The sequence below is a fragment of the Merops nubicus genome, unplaced genomic scaffold (genome assembly GCF_000691845.1).
Source record: "Merops nubicus isolate BGI_N331 unplaced genomic scaffold, ASM69184v1 scaffold1063, whole genome shotgun sequence".
NCBI classification, from domain to species: Eukaryota; Metazoa; Chordata; class Aves; order Coraciiformes; family Meropidae; genus Merops; species Merops nubicus.
Genome location: NW_008600726.1, coordinates 38,458 through 59,937, shown reverse-complemented (window position 1 = coordinate 59,937; position 21,480 = coordinate 38,458). Strand labels below are relative to the sequence as shown.

The window sequence follows — 21,480 nt, the reverse complement described above, 5'->3', positions numbered from 1 at the left end:
TCAGCAGGAGCTGAATCAAAGCTCCTGGTTCAGATCCAGCTGTCAGGAGGGATCCCAACTCTCTCAGTGGAGGGGAAGAAAGTTTTGAAGCAAAACTGTCCTTAGAGAAGGACTGCCCTGAAAAAGCCCCCGAGGAAGGACTCTGTGTCAGGAGACAGGCACAAATCAGCTGCTAAATGTTAATTTCTGCTGCTTGATTGGAGAAATCTTTTCAGTGTTATTGCATCTACTCACCAAGTGTTACACATTGATCATCCCCAGGGGGAGCTGAATGGCAAGGGGTCAAAAAACTTTATCATCAAGCCCCAATGTCCAAAGAGACACCTAGGTAACAAAAAAAAAAAAAAAAAGTCTGCAATTTTGGGTAGACACTTTTTGGGACTTTTTTCATGCCTTTTTAAGGAATGCTTTTATTGAAATGATCTGTGGATCAGTGTGGGTGGCATGGATAACATTTTTTTTTTTTCTTTGAAGTCTTTCTTTATTCCTAGAATTTTATTAAACGTACAAGCAGAGTACACTTCAAAAGTGAAATAGTCATTTAATAGATGGATTTCTTAGTATCAGCCTGTCTGCAAATACTCATGAGTATAAATACATTTAATAGTGTATAAATGTGTTTAATTCTGAAGGTTTGGGCATTTTGTGTATTTTTTTTTTCCTTTTTGGACTTTAAACTTACAAACTCCTTTCAGCTTCATCTTACAGAATGTCACAATCTTAAAAACTCTCAGATTTTTCTTTTACAGTGTAAAGCAAAACTTTGAAACTTTTCATCTAAGGGTCCATGAGGTCTGGAAGTGTGTGTGCAGACACATGCATGTTGCAGCACTGTATTCCACCTTCCTCAAGATGAAGAGTAATGGTCATAATTGCAGGCTAAACTACAGCATAGAGGGTTTGGGATTTTTACATCTTACTGCACCTTAAAACTATAGAAATGTGGACTTCTATTTAGTTGCACAATGTGTTCATGTAGGTGCTGATGTGTATTTTAGTAGATGGAACAAGTAGCTCTCCATTTTATTGAGATATAGCAAGTAAATGTGGAATTAGACTCTTATTGAGATCTATTCCTTATGAGGGAAAGAACTAACATAGAAAAACAGGTGTTTTAGTGAAACAACATTGTGGATAGAAGCCGACTTGGAAATATTATGAAAACTTCTTCAAATTGTTTCAATAATATTGATACATTATTTACTCTAAACATTGAGGGTTCAGAGAGAAACAAAATAAGAGGGAAACTAAACACAGCAGGAGAAGCAAACCAAACCACACCGCTGTTCTCACACTGTACCTTTTAAAGACATTACAAAAACCAAATCATTAGAGTACCATTGTCATATTACCACAAGATATTTGGATTGCAGTGAAATAGTATAGTTCACTGCTAGCATGTGCATTACATACAATGCATCGAGTGGAGAAATGTATTAATTAGTTTTGTCACTAGTGTTTTGCAGGCTTTGACAAACAGCTGCTGCAGGTCACTGCTGTTCCCCTGTGCATAGCCCTAATCAATGGTTTTCAACCTTTCTCTGCAGGCCTGAGGGGTCTGCTGCTGAAAAGGTCCAAACAAGAAGCAACTTCATATATCCAGCAAACAATTTTATCAAATATCTAGAGAGGAAAATGTGTGCATGCAAGGGGGTTGCAACTCAAAGACTCAAAATACATTGGCATAATAAATAAACAAAAATAGGAAGAAGCTCAACAGCAGAAATTATAATTATATGATGAGCTCTGCATTTGCTTTCCTGCAAAACCCTAATAAATTTGCACAGCTATAAATGTCTCCATAAGGAGCAGAGCCATGAGAAAGCAGATCTCTAACTATTCAAAGATCTGTCATTTTTATGGTCCCCATTCCAATGATGTATGATCTCTGGACCCACAAATAAACTCTCTTGATCAACACCTAGGTTATTGCAGAAGAAATTATTGTACCTGGAGGTCACTATGAAAACCTAGTTCCCAGGATTTAGTTGTGGGCATTACAGTCTGCTGAAGTTTGTATGAAGGGCAGCCCCGTGGGACTCTGGGAAATAAAATTCCCCACCCACTCCTAGAAGCTTTAATCCTGTGAGCCCAGACTCTGTGGGGGTCCTTCCCTCCTTCCTGCCAGGATGGCCACGCTAACCATGGCAAAGCTCATAAAGGAAGAACAATGTGAATAAGAGCAAAATTTACATGATTGCACTGAAAGGGCACAATTATGGTGAAGTATCTTTTTGTATGGAGGGCATCATAGAGAACTGAAACAAGAGTTACCAAGGGTATGCTAAACATTCAAATCTATTCTAACTTGCCCCTAATTATAATCCATATTTTTACATATTTAAATATTTCAGTATGTACAAAGAGAATGTCTATGTATATTTACTTCTCAGGAGAAGACAAAATTCCTTGCTTCCATTTAAGCTGTTGACTGACCTGGAATGTAGCAGCTTTTTGGTAAAATTGCCAGAAACTGCCTTCTTCCTCATGGGCGTAGATATTGGTGCAAAACCACAGAGAAGGCAGCAAAAGGAAATGCATAAAAAGGGGATATATGTATGTAGACCTCTCAAATGCACAGCTAGATAAACCTGCATTCTTCTTACACATCCCACCAGCCCAGACTCATCTGTCACGACGGAGAGACTTATGGGAGGCTGGTCTCAGGCAGAACCACGAAGTTGTTGATCCCAGCAGAGCGTTTTAGGGTGATAATCAGCTCAGCTTACAGCTCCTGTACTGATGCTTGGCTCTTCCCGTAAAGTCCCAGAACTACTCTGAAGCCAGCCGTCATGGCTGTGAGAAATGGGCCCCACAGTGTCACACACAGCAGTCTGAAATTTCAGATGATGAGAAACCCTTCTGTGGCTGCACATTTTCCTCTCTGTAATAGAAATACCTAAGTTTAAATTTCAGCTGCCATTCCTATTATCAAAGCTTATACTGGCTGCAGCCGTCTCCCTGAAAGCTACCAATTTGTGGCAGTGGCAGGGAGAGGGCTGCAAAAAAGAGAAGTCCACCTGATAGCTCCTAAATGTCCTTTGATTACTCAGATGCAAGTGAGATTCTCTGCTGGCTTTGAGAGCCAGGAGACATGTGCCTGTAACCCACACATTTGGTGGAAGGATCAGGAAGAAAAGTTGAACAAGAAAAGTCAACACAGGTTCAAGAAGCTGACAGGAGAGGAGAGAGGCTGAGAAAGGACCACCTTGAACCTAATTCATTATTAAGGTGTGATACATGTGTTGATGCTGGTCACTGCAACATTTTAGCTTATGTCTTTATCTAACCTCAACTACTTGCCCTTATCATAGTGCTGGGGAAGTGTCTCCTGTCAGTCCACAGGATTCCTTCAGAATTAGAGAACAAGTTTGACCTCATAATAAGAACATTTTTCCTCTGTCTTTGAGTCAGGTAATTTAAATATGTGTTGTCCTAGCAGGAAAACAGCTCCCCAAAGCTCAGCAGCAACCAGAGTAACGTGTTGGCTGCATCTTCTTAAGGTTCTTTTGGCTTCCTAGCTGATTAAAATGTGGACAGTATTTTCTTGAACCTCCACAGAGTGTCTCGTGATTGCTTATAAAGACCATATTTTAATGTGGGACATCAACTTTCAGTTTCCTGAAGGAGTAAGAAGCAGATTGTGGGGGCAGTAAAGGGGTAGGACAATTCAGTGTGCACAGTCCAGTCCACCTGACACAGTGAATATGACCAGAACTTACCTAGAATTTAACTACATTGAAAGTTTCAGATGTTGGAGGATTTGTACTGTTTACATTAGATATGTAAGTACAAAGCTTAAATCTTCAAAACTCCCACTTCAGCATTGCTTCACCTGCAGGGTGCCCACAGCTGTAGCACAGAGTGATGTGTGACACCTTCACAGTGGCATCACTTTGGGGTTCAGAGGAATCTTGTGATTCATTAATTAAAACAAGGTTCCAAACGAGAATTGTTGGGTGTCCTGAATCAATCCCCAAAGTACAGTGTCCTGTACTTATGCTGTTGAACTCTGTCTTGTTTCTGTTACTCCAGACCTCAGTGATTTCCAGGTTTTTCTGCCCATTATCTGGATCCTCTTCTGCATTGATGAGTTCCTGCAGTCAGTAAATGTTATTAGTATAACCTCAGAAAATGGCTCTACCCTTTCCTTGTTGTTTGAGTCAGCCCAACAGGGTTGTCATTGATTTCTCCCCTTTCTTAAATGTAATCACTACATGTGCTCTGTTACTCAGACTACTATCCTCATCTTGACGATGCCCTGAAAAGAAAGTCCACGCCCGGGTGGCTCTTGGCCACACCTCAGACTTGCCCCCTCTGGGGTGACCAGGGCAGGCAGGGCCGTGGCTTCCCCCAGAGACGCCACCTCCGTGGCGCAGGGCCGAGCCAGCAGCCCTTGCCTGCTTGGCTTCAGAAATGCCATTATTGATTAGTTCCGACGGAGTGGCTAATTGGGTCACAGGGGAAGTGCTGGCTGCCTGCTGCCGGGACGCGGCGCTTCGCAGCTTCGTCCCCCTTCTGATGCTGCCTTGCCCCGCACCCAACCAGGTCCCAGCTCCCACCGTAGCCAGGTTGTGCCGTCAAGAGACTGCAAAGGTGGAGGGCTGGCCCGGCCCCTCGCCTCGAGCTCACCCCTGGCTGCAGAAATCCTTAAACAGCAGAGAGCTGCCGCTGTGCCTGCTAGGACTCACTTTTCCATGGCCCGGCAGAGAATGTTGCCTGCAGGAAGGGCCTGGGTCTGCAGAGGGGACCCAGGGGATGTACACTGCCTGGATTTTGCACCCCAAATGAGTATTCATTGCTCCAGAGCACACCTTGCTTTCTCAATCCTAGTCACATTTTATTTCTCTGTTGGCAGTTCTCCCTGCGTATATACCCTTGCCCAGGCTCTACCAAACATATCTTCCAGGAAAACAAGGTTACCAGGCTTTAGTTGAGGAACTGCCTCTGTACACCTCAACAACAGAGCTGCCTGCCACCAGTCTTTATTCACTGCTACAGTTTCTGTATTGCCCTGAACTGGATCAAAACCCTAAGGTTCTATTCTCTTCTCTGTATTTATTTCAGAATTACTGACTCGTTTTATTTCTTTTGACAAATTGAAAACTTTTTGTGATGGCTCTTTTGTTTGCATGTTTCTGCCAGTAAGCGATTTATAGTTTTGAGGTCAGAGAGGACTGTTAGGATATCATGGTTTAGCTTTCTCACAACACTGAATCAGACACTTCAGCCACTAATTTCTGCACAGAGCCTGTAAGTTTACTTTAGCTATGATACATCATTTGTAAGACAGAAAAAAAAGGATGAAATGTGTCAGGTAACAGAGAGTTCACCATCTACATCTGGACTTACATCTGTTTCCTTTGTATACAGTGGAAATTTTACTGTACAATTTCTGTGCATTGCAGACTTGCTCCCAAACCTGAAGTGGTTCTGTAAAAGTCAATAGAATTATGCCAGGTTGACATAAGTGTAGCTGGAATTATTGAAAATTGCTATAAAAATGCCAGTTCATAAAGATTTTGATATAAAATTATTTGTGACAATGCTTTATGCTCCTACTACTTCAAACATCTATGAATTAGAGATACCATGAAGTCATGTGTTTATTTGACAGGGTACATTAATTTCAGCCTTTTACTGCAGGAAATATACTTTATTGTCAGGAGCCATAATGCCCTTTCAAATAGTATTTATATTCCATCTGTTTTCAGTTCCAGGCTGAGGGACAGGGTCTCCTTTAGTGCAACTGGATAAAATAACTTTGAATTCTGTAGGTGACTCTCCAGTTCTTGCTGGCAGGAGAGTGAGCACACGTATATACATGCATGCAGCACACAATAAACCTTACAGCTGTCTTGTCAGCTTTATTTTGTCCAATGTTTTTCTGATCATTAAGTATGATAGCTGAGTTTTTTCATTATTATTACATACATAGTTTGCCTGGATTGCTCCCTTTTTAAATTGTATGTTTTGCTTTGCCGTTCATGAAAGCTGCGTAGAACTCAATTATCTGCTAATTATTTTTAGCAATAAAATAGAATGTTTCTGTATTTATTGTCTTCGGAAGAATAGCAGCAAGGCCATTAGAAGAAGAAAAAGAGCTGTAAATCACAGCAGCAGATTTAAAGCACCTCCATCCTCATCTTTGCTTCTACATACAGCAAGATATTTGTGTTTATTTTGTTTCTCAGAAGGAGAAGCCTCCATGTCAGATCTCTGCTGACGTGATTAGAGCAGTCACACTGCAAACAAAGGTTTTAGGGTGCTTATGCAGTATGCGGTGGCAGGGAAATGCGTTTGTTCACAGCATAATGCCTAAGGTGCAAGAAATACAAGGAGCTGATGGAGGAGAGAAAGATGAGGGAGGGAAAAAAAAAAACAACAAACCAGCCTGGCATTGAAAGAACCGATACCAGGCGTAAGGGACTTGACAACATGCGTTTGGACAAGTGCCCGGACCGGGGACGGCGCGTCAGTCACAGCTTACTGGGTGCCATTTCCCAGTATCCATATCCCTCCCCGGAGCAAAACGCTGCCCAGAAATGAGCATTTCTCACTGTTTTTCCCTTCGGTAAAGAAAATGCAGAGATTTAACGTTTTGGACAAAATGAACAGCAGCCAGTTCCCCAACAGCTCCTATGCCAAGCGAGACAGTTCATGCGTGGCTGTGTCAGGGCAAGGGGTTGAAACTACTCCCATTAATTATGGTCCAGAACACCAAAATTTAAAATAATGGTTATCTTGTTGTTATTGCCTGTAATAATATGAGACTTTCTTAATGATAAAAACCCATAATGCTTTATTTGGATGAAAGGTCCTAGGTTATTTCAGGAACTCACACTTTGAGACAAACTTCTAAAATTTAAACTTCCATCAGAGGAGCCCATTACTTTAATTTCTTTATATTATACTGTGGAGAGATCCCAATTACCAAAAGAAACATAAAGTAGATTGTGATTAAACTTCAAAATGCAATTTAGCAGAAGGTATTAGCTTGAACTCTGAACAATGAACACTTATGAAACACTTTCACTGCCTATTTAAGCCTATTGAATTGATAACAGGCTAAATTAACTTGGGCAGTCCATCTTTTTGCCCAGTTCTCCCACTTAGACTAATTTGAAGAGTCAACCCTCGGAATAATGAAACTGTGTTTTATTATGGGCAGTGTGTTGTCCGGTGTGGGAAAAAATCTTGAGCCAGGAAGGCAGAAGCCATTAGAAATAACGTGCTTGGCTCCTCCATGGCCAGAGTTCAAACTCTTAAAATGTTCTGGATTAATGTGAGGAGGAGCACTGCTGAGCCCTCATTTCACTTCTTGGGGGATGGTGTTTGGCACAGCATCCAGCACTTGATTAGAGACCAGCAGTTAGTGGTTATGGTGATGTTTGTCTGGCGAGGTTTTAGTTCACCTTGTTTCAAAATGAAAGAAAATACCAGGGGAGGCTGGTTCCAGGGAAGTTTTTGCTCTTAAAAACCTCTGCTGAGTAGCTGTGGTTTCTGGCCAGCCTTAGCCATTCTGTATTTTAAGGGCCAGATTCTGGTATTTTTATCAAGCTAAGTACTCACAAGTGAATTATTTTTTTAGAACAAGTACTGGAGTTTCCTTCCAAACACCCTGTGACTTTCAGGGGGGGGCAAAAATCTGTTTATTATGTCTACCAGGAGGAAAAGTTCTGTGTTTACCTACACAAATGTGCTACATAGGTGTTCAAATTTCAATGACCTTAACTCTGACAGATGGACACAGTTGAAGCTCTCTTGGGACTTGTGGACATCCAAGTTGGGGGCATAATTTCATCTACCCAGGAGCTGGGCAACAGGTTTATGTTCTTTCTGAACCTGGAGACTATTGTATTTAACTATTTAACCTGATTTGTTCATGTTGCTCTTCTGCATGCCTGTGTCAGTGACTTGGGTTTTAATAAACGGGGTCCTTATAAAAGCTGGGCCATCAAGAAAAAAAAAAACAAACAAATTGAGAAGTGGCAAATATGAGCAACACCTTTCAATACTGATATTTTACCCTTTTCACTAGATTGTTTTTGACTTTTGCATAGATGAATGGCAAAAGAAAAGACTGTGAGGGATAGATAAGGGCTGAAAACCAAAAAGAATCTGTCTACTAAGCTAGCCTGATGTCTGGTTGTTTCTGCTGAAGTGGAATGATGGAGCAGGTGGCATAGAATGGAGTGGGGATAACCAGTCTGAAGTAATTTGCTTTAGACTTTCTTTTTCCTGTTTTCATACCCTGTCTGAGAAATTTACAGGTCTTTAATTCTATACATATCTTGCAACCTTAAGTAGGAAAACACATGTTTAACATCAGTATTGCAAGCACGGTAGTCTGCTAATAATGCACTTGGAATGCACATGGTGTAGCACAGGCCCTCTCTGTGTCTTAGCTATAATCTTATCACTGTAGCGTGGTATCACTCCAGGTTTTCCTCTGATTTCTCATTAAACTGAGTAGTAGCAGCTCAGCTTTACAGAAGCAATTCTTCAAAGTGTGTTAGATTCTGAAATGTGCACACCTAAAATTGGCAGTTGAACACCAACCCTCATTTATTCCTAGCAGAATAAGTGTTATTAATATTCCCCTCCTCATATTAAGGAAACAAGGGGATTCTTCCTGATCTACTGGGTGATTTTTTCTCATGCTCAACATGCAGTAAGGTAAATCACCTGATTTTATTGGTGCTACAAGGTTTTACATTTATCTGTGAAATAGGAGAACCAGGATCATAAATGATCTGTTCTGGTAATAAGAACCCACGATTCGCTTCTCTGGTTTGTAGTTATTTATTTCTCTCCCATTTTAGCTCATATTTTTGAAGGCTTTTCAAAAAGACTGATTTCAGCATAGCTGAGAGTTGTCAGCCTGACAGCTCTGCGGATTGTAGTCTCCTGTTTACACACCAAACAGGTGCCACCCAGGCAGTAGTGCAAGCTCACCCTATTTCTGCAGCATTGCAATCTGCTTGCTTCTCCACTTATGCAGAGGTAGGATATAAACAGTTCAGTTTTCACAATCATTTACTTCTTGGCTTCTTTGCAAAGGAAGGGTGCCAGCCGCTAGACTCAAACTGTTGCTGGGAAAGGATGCCAGTTGCTACCAGGCACGGGAATTTAATGAAATCCATAGCTGTCTGTAAGGAGGAACACAAATATCAACAATTAGCTTACAGAGTAAACAGTCCTCTCCTAACTATATGTGTCACACTGCTGAACTGGGTTTGCTATACATTAAAAGCTCCCTAGACTCCTATTATGGTTTTCATATCCCCAAATTGGCTATATAGGAATCTTTGTAGATTAAAATATGTTGTCATCTATTAAAAGACTAATTGAGTTGCATTTCTTGAGGAGGCTCAATTTCATGGTGTCAGTCACCTCTGAATGGCTGTAGCAGAGATATTTCTGTTGCCAGCACCCTTGGCTGCTGCTGCTGCTTCCTCTGACGGGCAGTGTTCTGTAGTAAAGCAGTGTCCCACTTGTGTGGCCAAGGGTGAGCAGACTTACACGTGGGGTGACCAGGACAAGCCTCCACTGCTCTGAGGCTGCACAAGGAAATATCCTCACCAGCTCATTCCTAGAAAGTGACTACAGAACCTGGACACCTGTGAAATCCTATTAGTGTCTCAACATTGATCTTCAAAGAGTCAAAGGGCTGCATGAGTCTGGTGGGGAGTAGAGAAGATACACAGGGTTGAGGTTTCCCATTGCACTGTGTACTGAGTAAAGGGCAGTCTGCATTTGCACTGTCTCACCAGAGACAGGGGATACCCTTTCCACCTCAGAAATAACTTCATCCTGCCACATCCTTCATCCTTGCTTGCTGGCTCTGCAGTGGCAGTTTCAAGGGGGAAGGGCTCCAGAGCCAATTCCCATTTCTTGCCTCCCCACCTGCTTAGCTTCCTGCTATCAAAGGCTTTGCACATCATCTTTCCCACAGCAGCCGGCCAGGGAATCAGGGAACAAATGTTACGAGCCAGGGTCATGATCTAGGGAGTGAGTGAGGCATCAGGAGAACCCATTTGAGCTGATCACCATCTGAAAGACAGGTCCTGGGATCCTCTTTCTAAATTTGTTTGCACGGGATGGAAAAAATGATATTTCCATGGGGAAGGAATAAAGTGAATCCATGCTGATGACAGGTATTTGTCTTGTTTTGCCAACAGCAAGTCCTCTTTCCAAAGGAGTGGCATTTGCACTAATCCCCATTTGAGCCTGAAACAATTAGCTGATCTGTGCTTTTCAGGGGCAGCGTGGAGCCTTTGTATTTATTTGTGTCAGCAAACAAGTATGTGGGTCTGTGCACAAACACACTTGAGATGTCACCCAGATTATGCTCTATTTTCAATCTGGTTGCTGTTTTTCTGGTGCTACAACTAACCTGCAGCATGCAAGGGGACAATGTTGGGTCCATCCTCCTCCACATGCTAATTACTGGTATGGTGTTGGCAGATCCCCTCTTTTTTAGGACCCAAATCAGAGCAGAGGGCAGCAAACTTTCGTTTTATGCTCCAAAGGAGCTGAATTGTGTCCTGGGCTCCCAACCATCCATTTACATGCACAAAGTTTTTTGTATTGCTGAATGGCTTCACTTTATAAATTATGAAAACAACTGAATCAATAAATATTAACATAATGTGTATTGCCTTGGCAACGTGGCACTTGATACAAAAATTAAAAACAAATTATATAAACCACCCACGGTGGGGAGCTTTACAGGAGATAAACCTACTGCCATTGCTGCCAGAGGAACGAATCATCTGGAATCAGAACAAAAGCAAACAGTCCGAATTTAAACATAAACCAAAGTCACCTTTCCCCAGACAGGTCTGTGCTGATCTTCAGCTGGAATTAGACTCTGCAACCCATGAGGGTGGCTTACTAGGTTGCTTGTAAAAACTCAGTTGATTTCCTAACACTCCTTTTGGGACCAGTCTACGCATCCAGATTCTTTTGAGGAGTCTTTTTCTCTTAGAGTTTTTTTCCCCCATGCTATTAATTTGCAGGACAAGTCTGAAAACCCATGATGATGAACCAAAACACTGTCCAAGCTTATGGGCATGTTGTCCCCATTGGATAATTCGCCAGAGTATTTTTCATCAGGTTTAATTTATGTTAACTCTTCGGATATTGGGTACAAGTGTGGTTTCTGGGAAGGAACTGGATCCACATTTCCTGGAATTTAGTCTCTAGGAAAGTGTTGCTAAGTCTTGGTACCACATCAAAGGGTTAGTAAATAGAGGACTGGTGCAAGCTGGGCATTTGACTCTATCTTAGTGCAATGATTTGCTTAGCACCTTGAGTATTCATCAGATCAGCTGAGTTACACAGCCTGTTCTCCTACTCTGCCTAGTTTCTAATGAATCTGAGTCCACAACCTTTCTGCAGAGATGAACTTGAGACGTCACCTCAGATTGTATTTCACTTTTAACATGAAACAATTGTTTCTGTTGTTTTAGTGCTATAACCAATAACATGCCATTAAGATTACTTGGTGCTAAGTTGTATGCACATTGCATTTAAAAAAAAATCCTTTTTATGGCTGAGTGCCTCACTTGTGCATACGCTGCCTTCCATGTTGGCTTCTCCCCTGAATATTACACTTTTTCCTAACATGTGCCTTGGAGAGGAGGGTTATGTTTTGACAGGGACAGAGCTGTAACTCAGTGATCATGGAGCAATCTCTGCCTGTGAAGATTGGGGCTAAACTGTGCCTAGAAATTGTATGTAGTACATTCTTGTGCAGAAGGTACAGGCTTGGACATACATAATTTAATTTATTAAAGTTAGAATATATTTTAGACCACATGCTCTCTGAAGCAGGAAACAAGTAATTTGATTTTAAATTAATTTGCTAGAAACACAGAACGACATTTGAAAGGACTGGTACAAACCTGACAGTCTGAAAGTACTTATACAGAGAGCAATTTGCTTAACCAACTGCTTCCTTTGTGTCATCTGTTCTTGCAGATAGTTATATTTGGAATAAAGTGTTTTTCTGCTCCTGGTACCTCTTGAGGGACTTCCTGTGGTGATGTGGCTTTAGAACTGAGGCAGGTAGGCTGTGGCTCCCCGAGGAAGGGAACCTCACTTAATACATGAATAACGTTGAGTGTCAGTCAAGCCGAGGGGGAAAAAAAAAAAAAAAGGTGGACAAGGGAAAGATAAATAGGTTTAAATAATTACTGTTGAAATCCTGTTATGCTTGTAATTTTTTTCTCAGCATGGAAGTCATTCTATAAGCAATTCAGCACAACCCTTTGAAACAGGCTAGGGTTTTATTAATATTTTAGTAGCAGTGCTAGTAATGGCATGAACAATGGTAGTGCTGTGATGAGCTATGGAGTTTTCAGAGAAATCCCTGTCTTACATGAGTCAAAAAAGCCACGCTTATTTACACCAGTAGAGAATGTGGGCCTCCAGATGTGGGGACCAACCCTGCAAACATCCCCTCCTCTGCTCTTACTCCTTGGAGCACTTCTAGAGACCTCAGCAGCAATAGTCATCACCCCAGGAGGCAGTGGCTGGATTTAATGGCACCACCCATACAAGCTAGCACTGGGTCTAACTGGGTGTGTTTACAGAAAAAAAAAATTATTGTTCTGCTTCCAGAGTCCATCCTTTTTTTAGGGAAGTGCTTAAGGATGTGCTTTCTTTTCAGCCTGTGATTAAATCCCATTGGTATCAGTGGGTATAAAGTAGTCTTCAATGTTTTTCCGAACAGGAGCCACTACATTTACATGTTTACCTGCAGTTTTTCTACATCTACTTTTAGATATGTTTTATTTCTTCTGGTGAACTTTGCATTTTCCTCTCTTTCAACGTGTATTTTGTCTCCTCCTGATGCATTTTTTTGGCCACTGTTTCAAGAAGACTTGTTGCACAGCATTGGGTATTACATGCCTTTCTCTGGATGTACCACTGAATATCATCACCTGTATTTCGAAGTACACCCCTAGGTGTCAGCTGAAGGACAAACACCTTTCTGCACACCACAGGTCACTGGGGGAAGCTTGGGCCTCAAAATCAGGCTCAAAATTGAGCTTGCAAGGGATTTTCCTCCCACAGCTCAGAAAAAAAAATTGGCCTATTTGTATTTCCATTTTCTACATCCAGATATCTTGATATATCCAGTTGGTAACGTTCATAAGTTACAGTATAAGCTTGTGTTATCTTGTTTCTTGCCATTCACCTTAAGATGTTGTCCCCTGACAAGTATAGTCCAGGCTGTTTTCTTTTCTAGCTGGGGAGTTCTCCTTAAGAAATAAGCATGTGGTCAAAGAAAAAGAAAATAAACCCATCTAGGATTATTTCCAGCAGGAAAAACAGCTGCAGCTGAGGGGGCAGCGATGCCAAAGCCCAGGCGTCCGGAGTCAGAACTCTGAGATTTATGAAGAGTTAAGTGAGTTGCACGTGGATAAGCAGTTGAAGGCTGAGCCACCACCTCCAGTAGGGCAAAAAGAGGTAACAGAAACAACTTTCCTACCTGATACTGCATGCCATTCATCGTACCAGCTCCATAGTGCATGCCACTGATTTATGTGGGGTTTATGGCTTGTAAAACTACACGTTTGTCAAGTGGTAGGAAAGCAATAGCACGTAGTAGGTATTACAGTCTTAGCAAAGAAGAGAGAGGATTTTGTTGTTATAAAAATAATTCGAAAGCTTGTAAAATGTGCGTTATAAATTAAGATGGTATTCTAAGAGGCTTTGGGGGAAAAAAAACCAAACCAAAACAAAACACCAACAAATAAACAAGAAAAACCCCAAACAACAAACCATAAAATCATCAGTAATGTTACTGTTTTATTTTAGGAGCAAATATGTGTGGGTTTTCTTTTCCAAAAGTAGCACTAAGAATGACATCTGCTGACTTGGCAGATCTGCACCTTGAGTTCACTGGAGGACATCTGCTATCTGTCACAAATTACCGTGTCTTTACCTGTTAGCACATAGACCCAAAAAAACCTGCAACAATTTAAGTAGCTGATGTGAAGATACTAATTAAATACTAAGCCTTGGCATCATTCAGTTGATGTTGGCCAAAGTGCAGTTCAGTCATGGTTTCTTGATGTGTACACACTGACATTTATTTTCAATATGTAGGATTCTGTTGTCCTTATAAATACTAAAAATACATGTATTTATACTGTACATTGAGTGACTCCAGGATTTAAATTCCCTATAGGCTACTTGCTGAATTGTTGGGGGTTTTTCCCTTTCATATTTAGCATTTTGTTGCTACAATGTTGGCTTTTTTATTAGAGACTGATGGAATCCTCTTTTTGAATTCAGCAGCTGGAGGGTTTGGATGATGGGAGTTTAAGGAACTCCGTAGCTCCTTGAGATTGGAACCAGTGGTGGGCTTGGGAGACTAAATTAATGAAATTAAAGGGGTGATAAAGTATCAACATACTTCACACCTCTCCCAGTTCTGCTAAAATCCACTGGCAAGTATGTGCCCAGAGAAATACATTTTTTCATTGTTATTATTTTTTTTTTACAAAAGAAGCACAAAACTTTGAAACAATTAGATGAAGCCTTATAACTAGGGGACTGTTTCAGGAATTTTTCTCTCAGGGGATTAGGTATCCTTCATATTTAAATGTCTTTTGGAGATAAATAAACCCTGTGATCCTAACATGGAGGCTGGAAATCTATGATGTCATTTTAGTGCCATAATGAAATGTCACAATAAATCAGGAACGTTCTAGTCTTGATATATTCAGCAACATTGTGATAAAGAAATAATCCCCATTTCCTCCCTCAACTTTCAAAAGGTCCTGGGACACAAATGTCACCTGTCTATAGTCGAGTATAATTGATTCTATTTGCAGCTGCTTAGAAAGAGGTGGAGGAATATGGCAATAATCCAGGGATGACTTGAAATCAAACGGAAGTTCACATGAAGCTATGAATGCCAACATGAAAGAGCAAAGCCCAAAGGATGCTATTTTTGAAGGGCAGATCTTGCGTGGACAGTACATACTTACAGTCCTCCTGGTCAGAAATAATCTTTGTGCCAGCACACAAGGACATGCTAATCATCTTTTTGATGGATGTCCCAAGAACTTGTGACTAGCCAAATAAAGCCAGCAACTGTGAGGAAGTAACAGATTTGGAATGCCCAAGAGGCAGGGCTTTGAGTGATTCAGTCGATAACAGGAAGCATTGGATGTCTTCTGAATAAAACACTGTTGATGTCAGTAAAGGATACATTATATGATTAAAAATTCATACTATATAAATCATCAGAAAAATACCATAGAAATAAAATCATTGATGTCACAGGTGGGTAAGACCTCAGAGAACAAACTGGTTGATTTCTTTGCCAAAACGTTGCCCCATAAAATATTTTGCACAGCTTTGTGGACCCCACTTTTAAATGTATCAGGCAACCTTCTTCATTTGCCAAAGGGAACAATTCACTTGCTTAGAAAAAGTCTCATGACTGAGTATATTGCTTTAATAACTAGCCTTTTTCTTTTTACCAGTTTCCCTTTCAGAGTATCATTTTATTACTCTCTTTTACCAATTTCATTCATCACCCTTTTTTATGAATTAGTATGTTAATTTAATAGACTGTTGTTTCCTTCCTTTTGTCTTCAGCTCACCTCCTGAAGTCACACACCAATGTTTCTTCATTATTACCTATAAATTAGTGTCTCTGTGCCCTTCATATGACTTTTTTTACCTCTTTCTTGCAACTCCTTCAATTGTTCCTCTTCGGAGCTGATTTGCTAAGAACTAAGCACAATATTCCAAATACAACTTCCATAGAACCATAAAGCAAGGAATTAGCCTCTCATTATCTAGACATGATATTTTCATATAGATTTTCTGCATTGTTATATCCCATTGCAAAGTCATGTCTAGTTTTTTAAATATTACTCCAGGCTTCCAGGATTTCCACTGAAATTTTCCTGGAATTCTCTCATTTGTACTGCTTTGAGCCGTGTCCCATTTTGCTATATTCTCTTCATGTTTCACTTCTCTTTTCATTTCCTTTCCATTGTCCTCAGTACTCTCTCCAATTTAACATTATTGGCTAACATGAGGATTATACTGGTCAGTAATTCTCCTATATAGTGAGGATAATGCTGACTCTAATCCCTGCAGATCTCCTCTGAAGACAAAGTTTCTGCTATATTTTGGTCCTTAGGATGGCTTTTCTCCATTCGGCAGTGAAATAGGTGAATCTAAGCCAATTACAATTTATTTTAGAAGTAGACTTTTCTATGATAGACATCCAGGTATTTTCTTAGGGTCTGTATATCATATGTCAATTTGATAGATTAAGGCTGTGATCATCAGAGGTGAGGGAGAGAGGAAGGGAGATAAGAGTTAAGCCTTGAGCAGACATCAACTTTCAATTAGATTTCAGCATCTCACTGCTAAAGGCTTTTTGAAAAACCCATTTAGACCAATTTGCCACTATTGCAGACACAATCGGTGGGTGTGGAAGCCCTGTCGGGGTACTTAAAGCAACCGCTCCACCCAGAAACACATTAAAAACTACCCTCTGCAGCAAGGATTTATGCACCGGTGGGAAGCCTCCCAAAGGGGCATCTTGACAGGTCTCGGATCCCGTTGCCTCTGCCTGGTACACCTTCTCCACTGGCTTATTCTAAGAAAGAAAGAGGAGATTCTGTTTGTCCTTTTTTGCCTTCTTTTGTCCTCTTTGCACCCTTTAGTGCACAGTACCCTTAGCATACAGGAGAACCACCTCTCTGCCTTTACATCTCTATAACACTTCCAAGGAAGCACTCTCCTTTTCTCCTTTGAGTCTTTATTTAATTTACTTTAATCACAGGCTACAGCAAGTGTTTAGTGATCTGTGATTCCCATGATTATTCCCTTTTCCTCTTCCTTAAGCTTAGTACTGTGTTTACTTATTGCTGCTGTCCTGGGTTGTTTCCAATTTTCCGTGAGCATTCACTATTGATGGCTAATGGTGTGTTAACTGGGTGTATCGGATCCCTTTATGCCCTGTAATGTGCCTTGTCTGCTTCTGCTGATTTGCATATGTTTCAGGATTTCTAGATACTTCTCTGCCTACATTTGTATTAATTCTAACAGGCTCTCCCTCTTCTTTTATTGATCCTTTTGTTGGATTCGTTCAAAAATAATTTATTTTCCTAGGCAACTGAATTTTGATTAGTTGCATCTCCCTCATCAATTGTTATTATGTCTCTAGCTCTTTTCTTTCCATTACTGAGTTCATGAAAACCTTCTTAATCCCTTTAACTTTTCTGGCAAAGAGTAACCTTTGCTTCTTTCCTACAAGCTTTCCTAATCTTTCCCTCAAATGTATGGTTCCTTCTTTTTCCAGTCCCAGTTCAGACCCTCAGACCTTGGTCTAACGGTTTCTGAATCCACATTTGCTGCCTCCTCTTTGAAAGCATTTCAGAAGGAATCCTGTCTGTTTTGTTTTGCATGTTCCCCACCTCCCTTTGATGCTGATGGATTCTAATGTTGTCTAAAAACTCCCTCTGATAAAGAACTCTTGAGACTTCTTGATTCTTTAAGACCTTTTCCTTGTAGTCTGTTATAATTACACCATATTGGCTTCTGTGGATTTCCTAACCTGTCTCTGCTAAATCCAGCTCTCCCACTGACAATGCTGTTGAGCTGACCTTGTTCTTTGATTTCTATCTATTGGTAAGAATTATATTCAACAACGCTTCTTTTCTCATTGGGACTCCTATTTTCTACATCCTACAGCTGTATATGATTTAGGACTCTTTCAGTGATCTGTGTTTTGACATCTGCATAACAGAACAGCTAACAACCAAATGCATTCCCTAATGAACAGTATCAGAAAGTTCTGACAGTGCTAAAACTCGATATGACATTTTTTCCACCATCATATACCATTGGTAGTCTGTAGAAAATAGGCTCTGTACAACAGATGCATTATGAATATGGATTTTTTAGAAGCTTTATCCATGTATTTGACCTGTGCTTTCTGTTCTGACTCTTTTTAAAAGGTCTCTTCTCGATTGTTTGCAGTCCTTTCGAGTAGAGCCTTAAAAACCCTAGCCAAGACTATGACCTTCTGGAGGCTGCAGCTAATTGCAAACAAGTAGCTTCCATCCCCACTTGCAAGCATTGCTGGAATGTTCAATCTTGTCCATTTTACCCCAGGTTCAGCATTTCTCTGAATTCAGCTATAAATTTTGCATTGACTGTGTATACTGGAAAAGAGAGGGCCCATTTTCACATTAATAATAAATACATAAAGCTGTACATATTCTTTAACTCCATCACCATCATACTCATGAAAATAATATTTTGTGTGTACGTGACATCTCTCATATAAATATATCACAGGTTGTTTGAAAGCATGGGTAAGTATTATTGTCCTCATTTTTTTTTTTAAATGGAGACAATAGTATTCCAAGATAAAGCACAAAAAGATTTCAGTAGGTGCTCAGAGAACAGAACATGACAGTTAACATATAACTCACCTTTCCTGGTTTCTGCTTATAACTATTTTGCATTGGTATGACCAATAGAAGATAGCAGCTTTAGTCTTGCCCACCAATGCCAGACAGTGCCCTAATACCGTCAGAAACAAACTGTGAGTAAGGCTGGGCAAATATTAGACCTTTTACTTTAGTGGCCAAACTGAATAACCAAGTAAAACATCATTTTAGATCAACACAAAATAGAAAGGTTTTATTTTGACCAGTAAAGTAAAATACAGAAAAGAAATCCTGTTTTCTTGTAAAGAAAATTATTTGATTCTCTTAAAAGAAAGTTTTGACCTGAAATGAAATTTTTATTTCCTATTTGGGTGACTTATTTTATCAGGTATCACATCTCTTTTAATAGCAAATTCAGCCTCTAAAATAATGATTTAAAATAATATATTCCCCAGAAATTTTTACTTAGGTCTACTTGAGAGTTTCTGCTCTAAATAGATAAGGCAACCAATGCTTCAGGGAGCAGGAATATTCTTGTCCCCATTTTGCAGAGGAAGATTTGAGAAATGTTGAATTTAAACAACGTGCCTAAGATGGTGGCATCAAATATTTCAGGCAAGCAATAACACCTTTGAAAGGCTTTCAAAAACCATGTCCCCTCCTCTTACATCACCCTGAGATCAGAAGTGTGTGACCAAAAGGCCAGGGCTACATCACACAGTGGGAACAAATTAAGCCTAGTGGAAGACCCTCTCACACGTATTCCTGTAGCACCGTGTGATAAGACTCTGTTGACAGAGGGATTTCTGCTCATCTCAGAGGAGAAGCTGTGACAGCAGGAAGCAGAGCATGGTCCTGACCAACAAGGTGCAGATTTCACCTATCAGCTGTAGGTCAGGAGCCTCAGGAACAAAGCTCCAGAAACAGGAACCCAACACAGGTCATCCAATTCATCCTTCAGTGTTCCAGGAGCTAGGTCCTGCTTCTGGTCCCCCCCATCTGAAGGTCTGAGCCTTCAGGACGTGGTTCCATCATTCCAAGCTTCCACCTACCATTAATATCCAATGGCTGTTCACTGTCTTTCCACGGTTTGCTTCTATCTTGCTTCAAAAAGTAAGTTTTATGTGCTACCTTTTTGTTATTGTTCTTGTTGATGGGTCAACTGTTAGCTCACCACAGATTAGGCAGATCTGTCACTTGAGGAGTGGGCACCATGTGAAGTGCATGGCAATGTCTCTGTTTTGGTGGCTTTAGCTGGGCTAGTGGTTAGAGGACTAAAAACTCAGCTACTTCCTTCGGAGTGATTGATCAATTTGTTTTCCTCATCTTTGCTCTTGTTGACAACAAGCTTGATGAAATCAGTCTTTCTGAAGGCAGCACAGTGGATTTGACAAATCCTGCAGAACTGCTGGAGCAGATCCCTGAGTTTGCTGAGGAGCTGATGGAGCCTGAAGATTGCTTCCCCGAAGGTAAGGGTCTGCATATTTCACTGCAATGCTGAGATAAGAAACCTCCTTTTCTCTTGGTGAACATCTCTCCACTTTCACACCATGTTGCTCTGGCTGCTGGCAGTAATATTGCTCTGGATGCACTCCATTTCTTGGATACTGCAAACTTCCAAACACACACTTAAAATCACTTGTTATCATTAGTTTTGGGATTTCTGAGGTGAGATAAGCTAAAAGCATGCTTTAAAAGGCTATGCAGCTTCTTGAGTGTTAGGGGGTTTTTCATCAGAATTTGTGCTATAAATGACTTTTGGTTTTAAATGTTGTTTTTTCTGATTTGCTCAGTTAAGATTTTTGTCCTCCAGTACATGTGCATGACCAAATTTGGTAGAGAGCTGACCAGATTAAGATGCTTCTGTTGCTTAAATAGTATATAAGCAGTTAACAGACACTGTCTGGAGAGTTCATGGGTCCCAGGGATCCTCTTCCATTTATTTTAAGGAATGTTCAGATCAACATGTCCAACAATTTTCATCTGGCTGGGGTGTGCCTTGTAAAGGACATTTTACTTAATTATTTTAGATAACAACAGATCAGATTTACATAACTTTTAATACCTAAATACGCCATCATTTTATTAATTTTTTTAACACCAGCCTGAACCAAATCAGAGATTTAAAACCCAGCTACATCAGAAGATCTATTTTAAAGTAGATCTCTAAGGTCAACAACATCCTAAGTTATTTCTTCTCAGGTTAAGTTCTGTTCCAAATATTGTCTAAGTCAGATTCCTGATTTTCCTTTAAATGTGAGTTAGGAAAAATAGGGTTAGCTGAATGTTAGTGTATTCCCTTGAAAATTCAAGGATTATTATAAATAAAAACAGAGCTGCTCAAATGGGATCAGACAGAGATGATTTGCTGGGTATTTGAATGTCCCTGAAGTCAGCAAAAATGTGCATCTCTATATCTGTGAGAAAGATGATTGAATGAGGTAAGGGAGCCCTGCAGGGCTTACAAATGTCCCTAGGATCCAAATATTTTTTTGGCAGCTCTGCTTAAAAGCAGTAGCCAAAAATTAATGCAGCTGACGGAAGAAAGCGTGGTGGAACTACTCTGGCCCATACAATAACATTTAGAAATTAGGTCTGGTGTTTGCATTCTTTCAATCTATATTTCTTAATGAGGCTAGTGAGCAGCAGTCTCTCTTGTGCACTGCAGAGTGAAAAAATTATATTATGATTGCTTAAAAAAGCCAATGCTGTAAAACCTGTGCTAGTCAGATGCCAGCTTACAGATTCTGAAACTGTGGTTGGCCGAGATCACCTTCCAGTTTGTAAAAGAAATAAGGCAGACATCACAGAACACATCACTTCATTCAGTGCACAGCTCTAGTTCATTCTCAGAGCAGGAGTACTGTGTAATTTCCTCTGTTGTAAAATAACCAGAACTGTCTGAAACTCCATCCTGCAGGACCGTATCAGTACCAACCCAGTTTGTCAGATCTTCTTCACTGCTGTCAGTGGGATGCAGTGTAGGAAGTGGTGCTCTCTAGATGGATCACTGGGAGCATTATGCCAGTTTTGA

At 40.5% G+C, this 21,480-nt stretch overlaps 1 protein-coding gene across 1 annotated transcript in view; it reads left to right on the top strand.

Moving 5' to 3' along the window:
* Nucleotides 1-21,480, top strand: part of LOC103770491 (sodium channel protein type 5 subunit alpha-like) — a gene marked incomplete at its 3' end in the record, with an annotated part of 160,185 nt that overhangs the window by 105,283 nt on the left and 33,422 nt on the right. The window contains exons 17-18 of the mRNA XM_008937751.1: nt 8,165-8,180; nt 19,795-19,915. Of these exons, the coding sequence (XP_008935999.1) occupies nt 8,165-8,180; nt 19,795-19,915 (137 nt within the window). The remainder of the gene's footprint in view (nt 1-8,164; nt 8,181-19,794; nt 19,916-21,480) is intronic.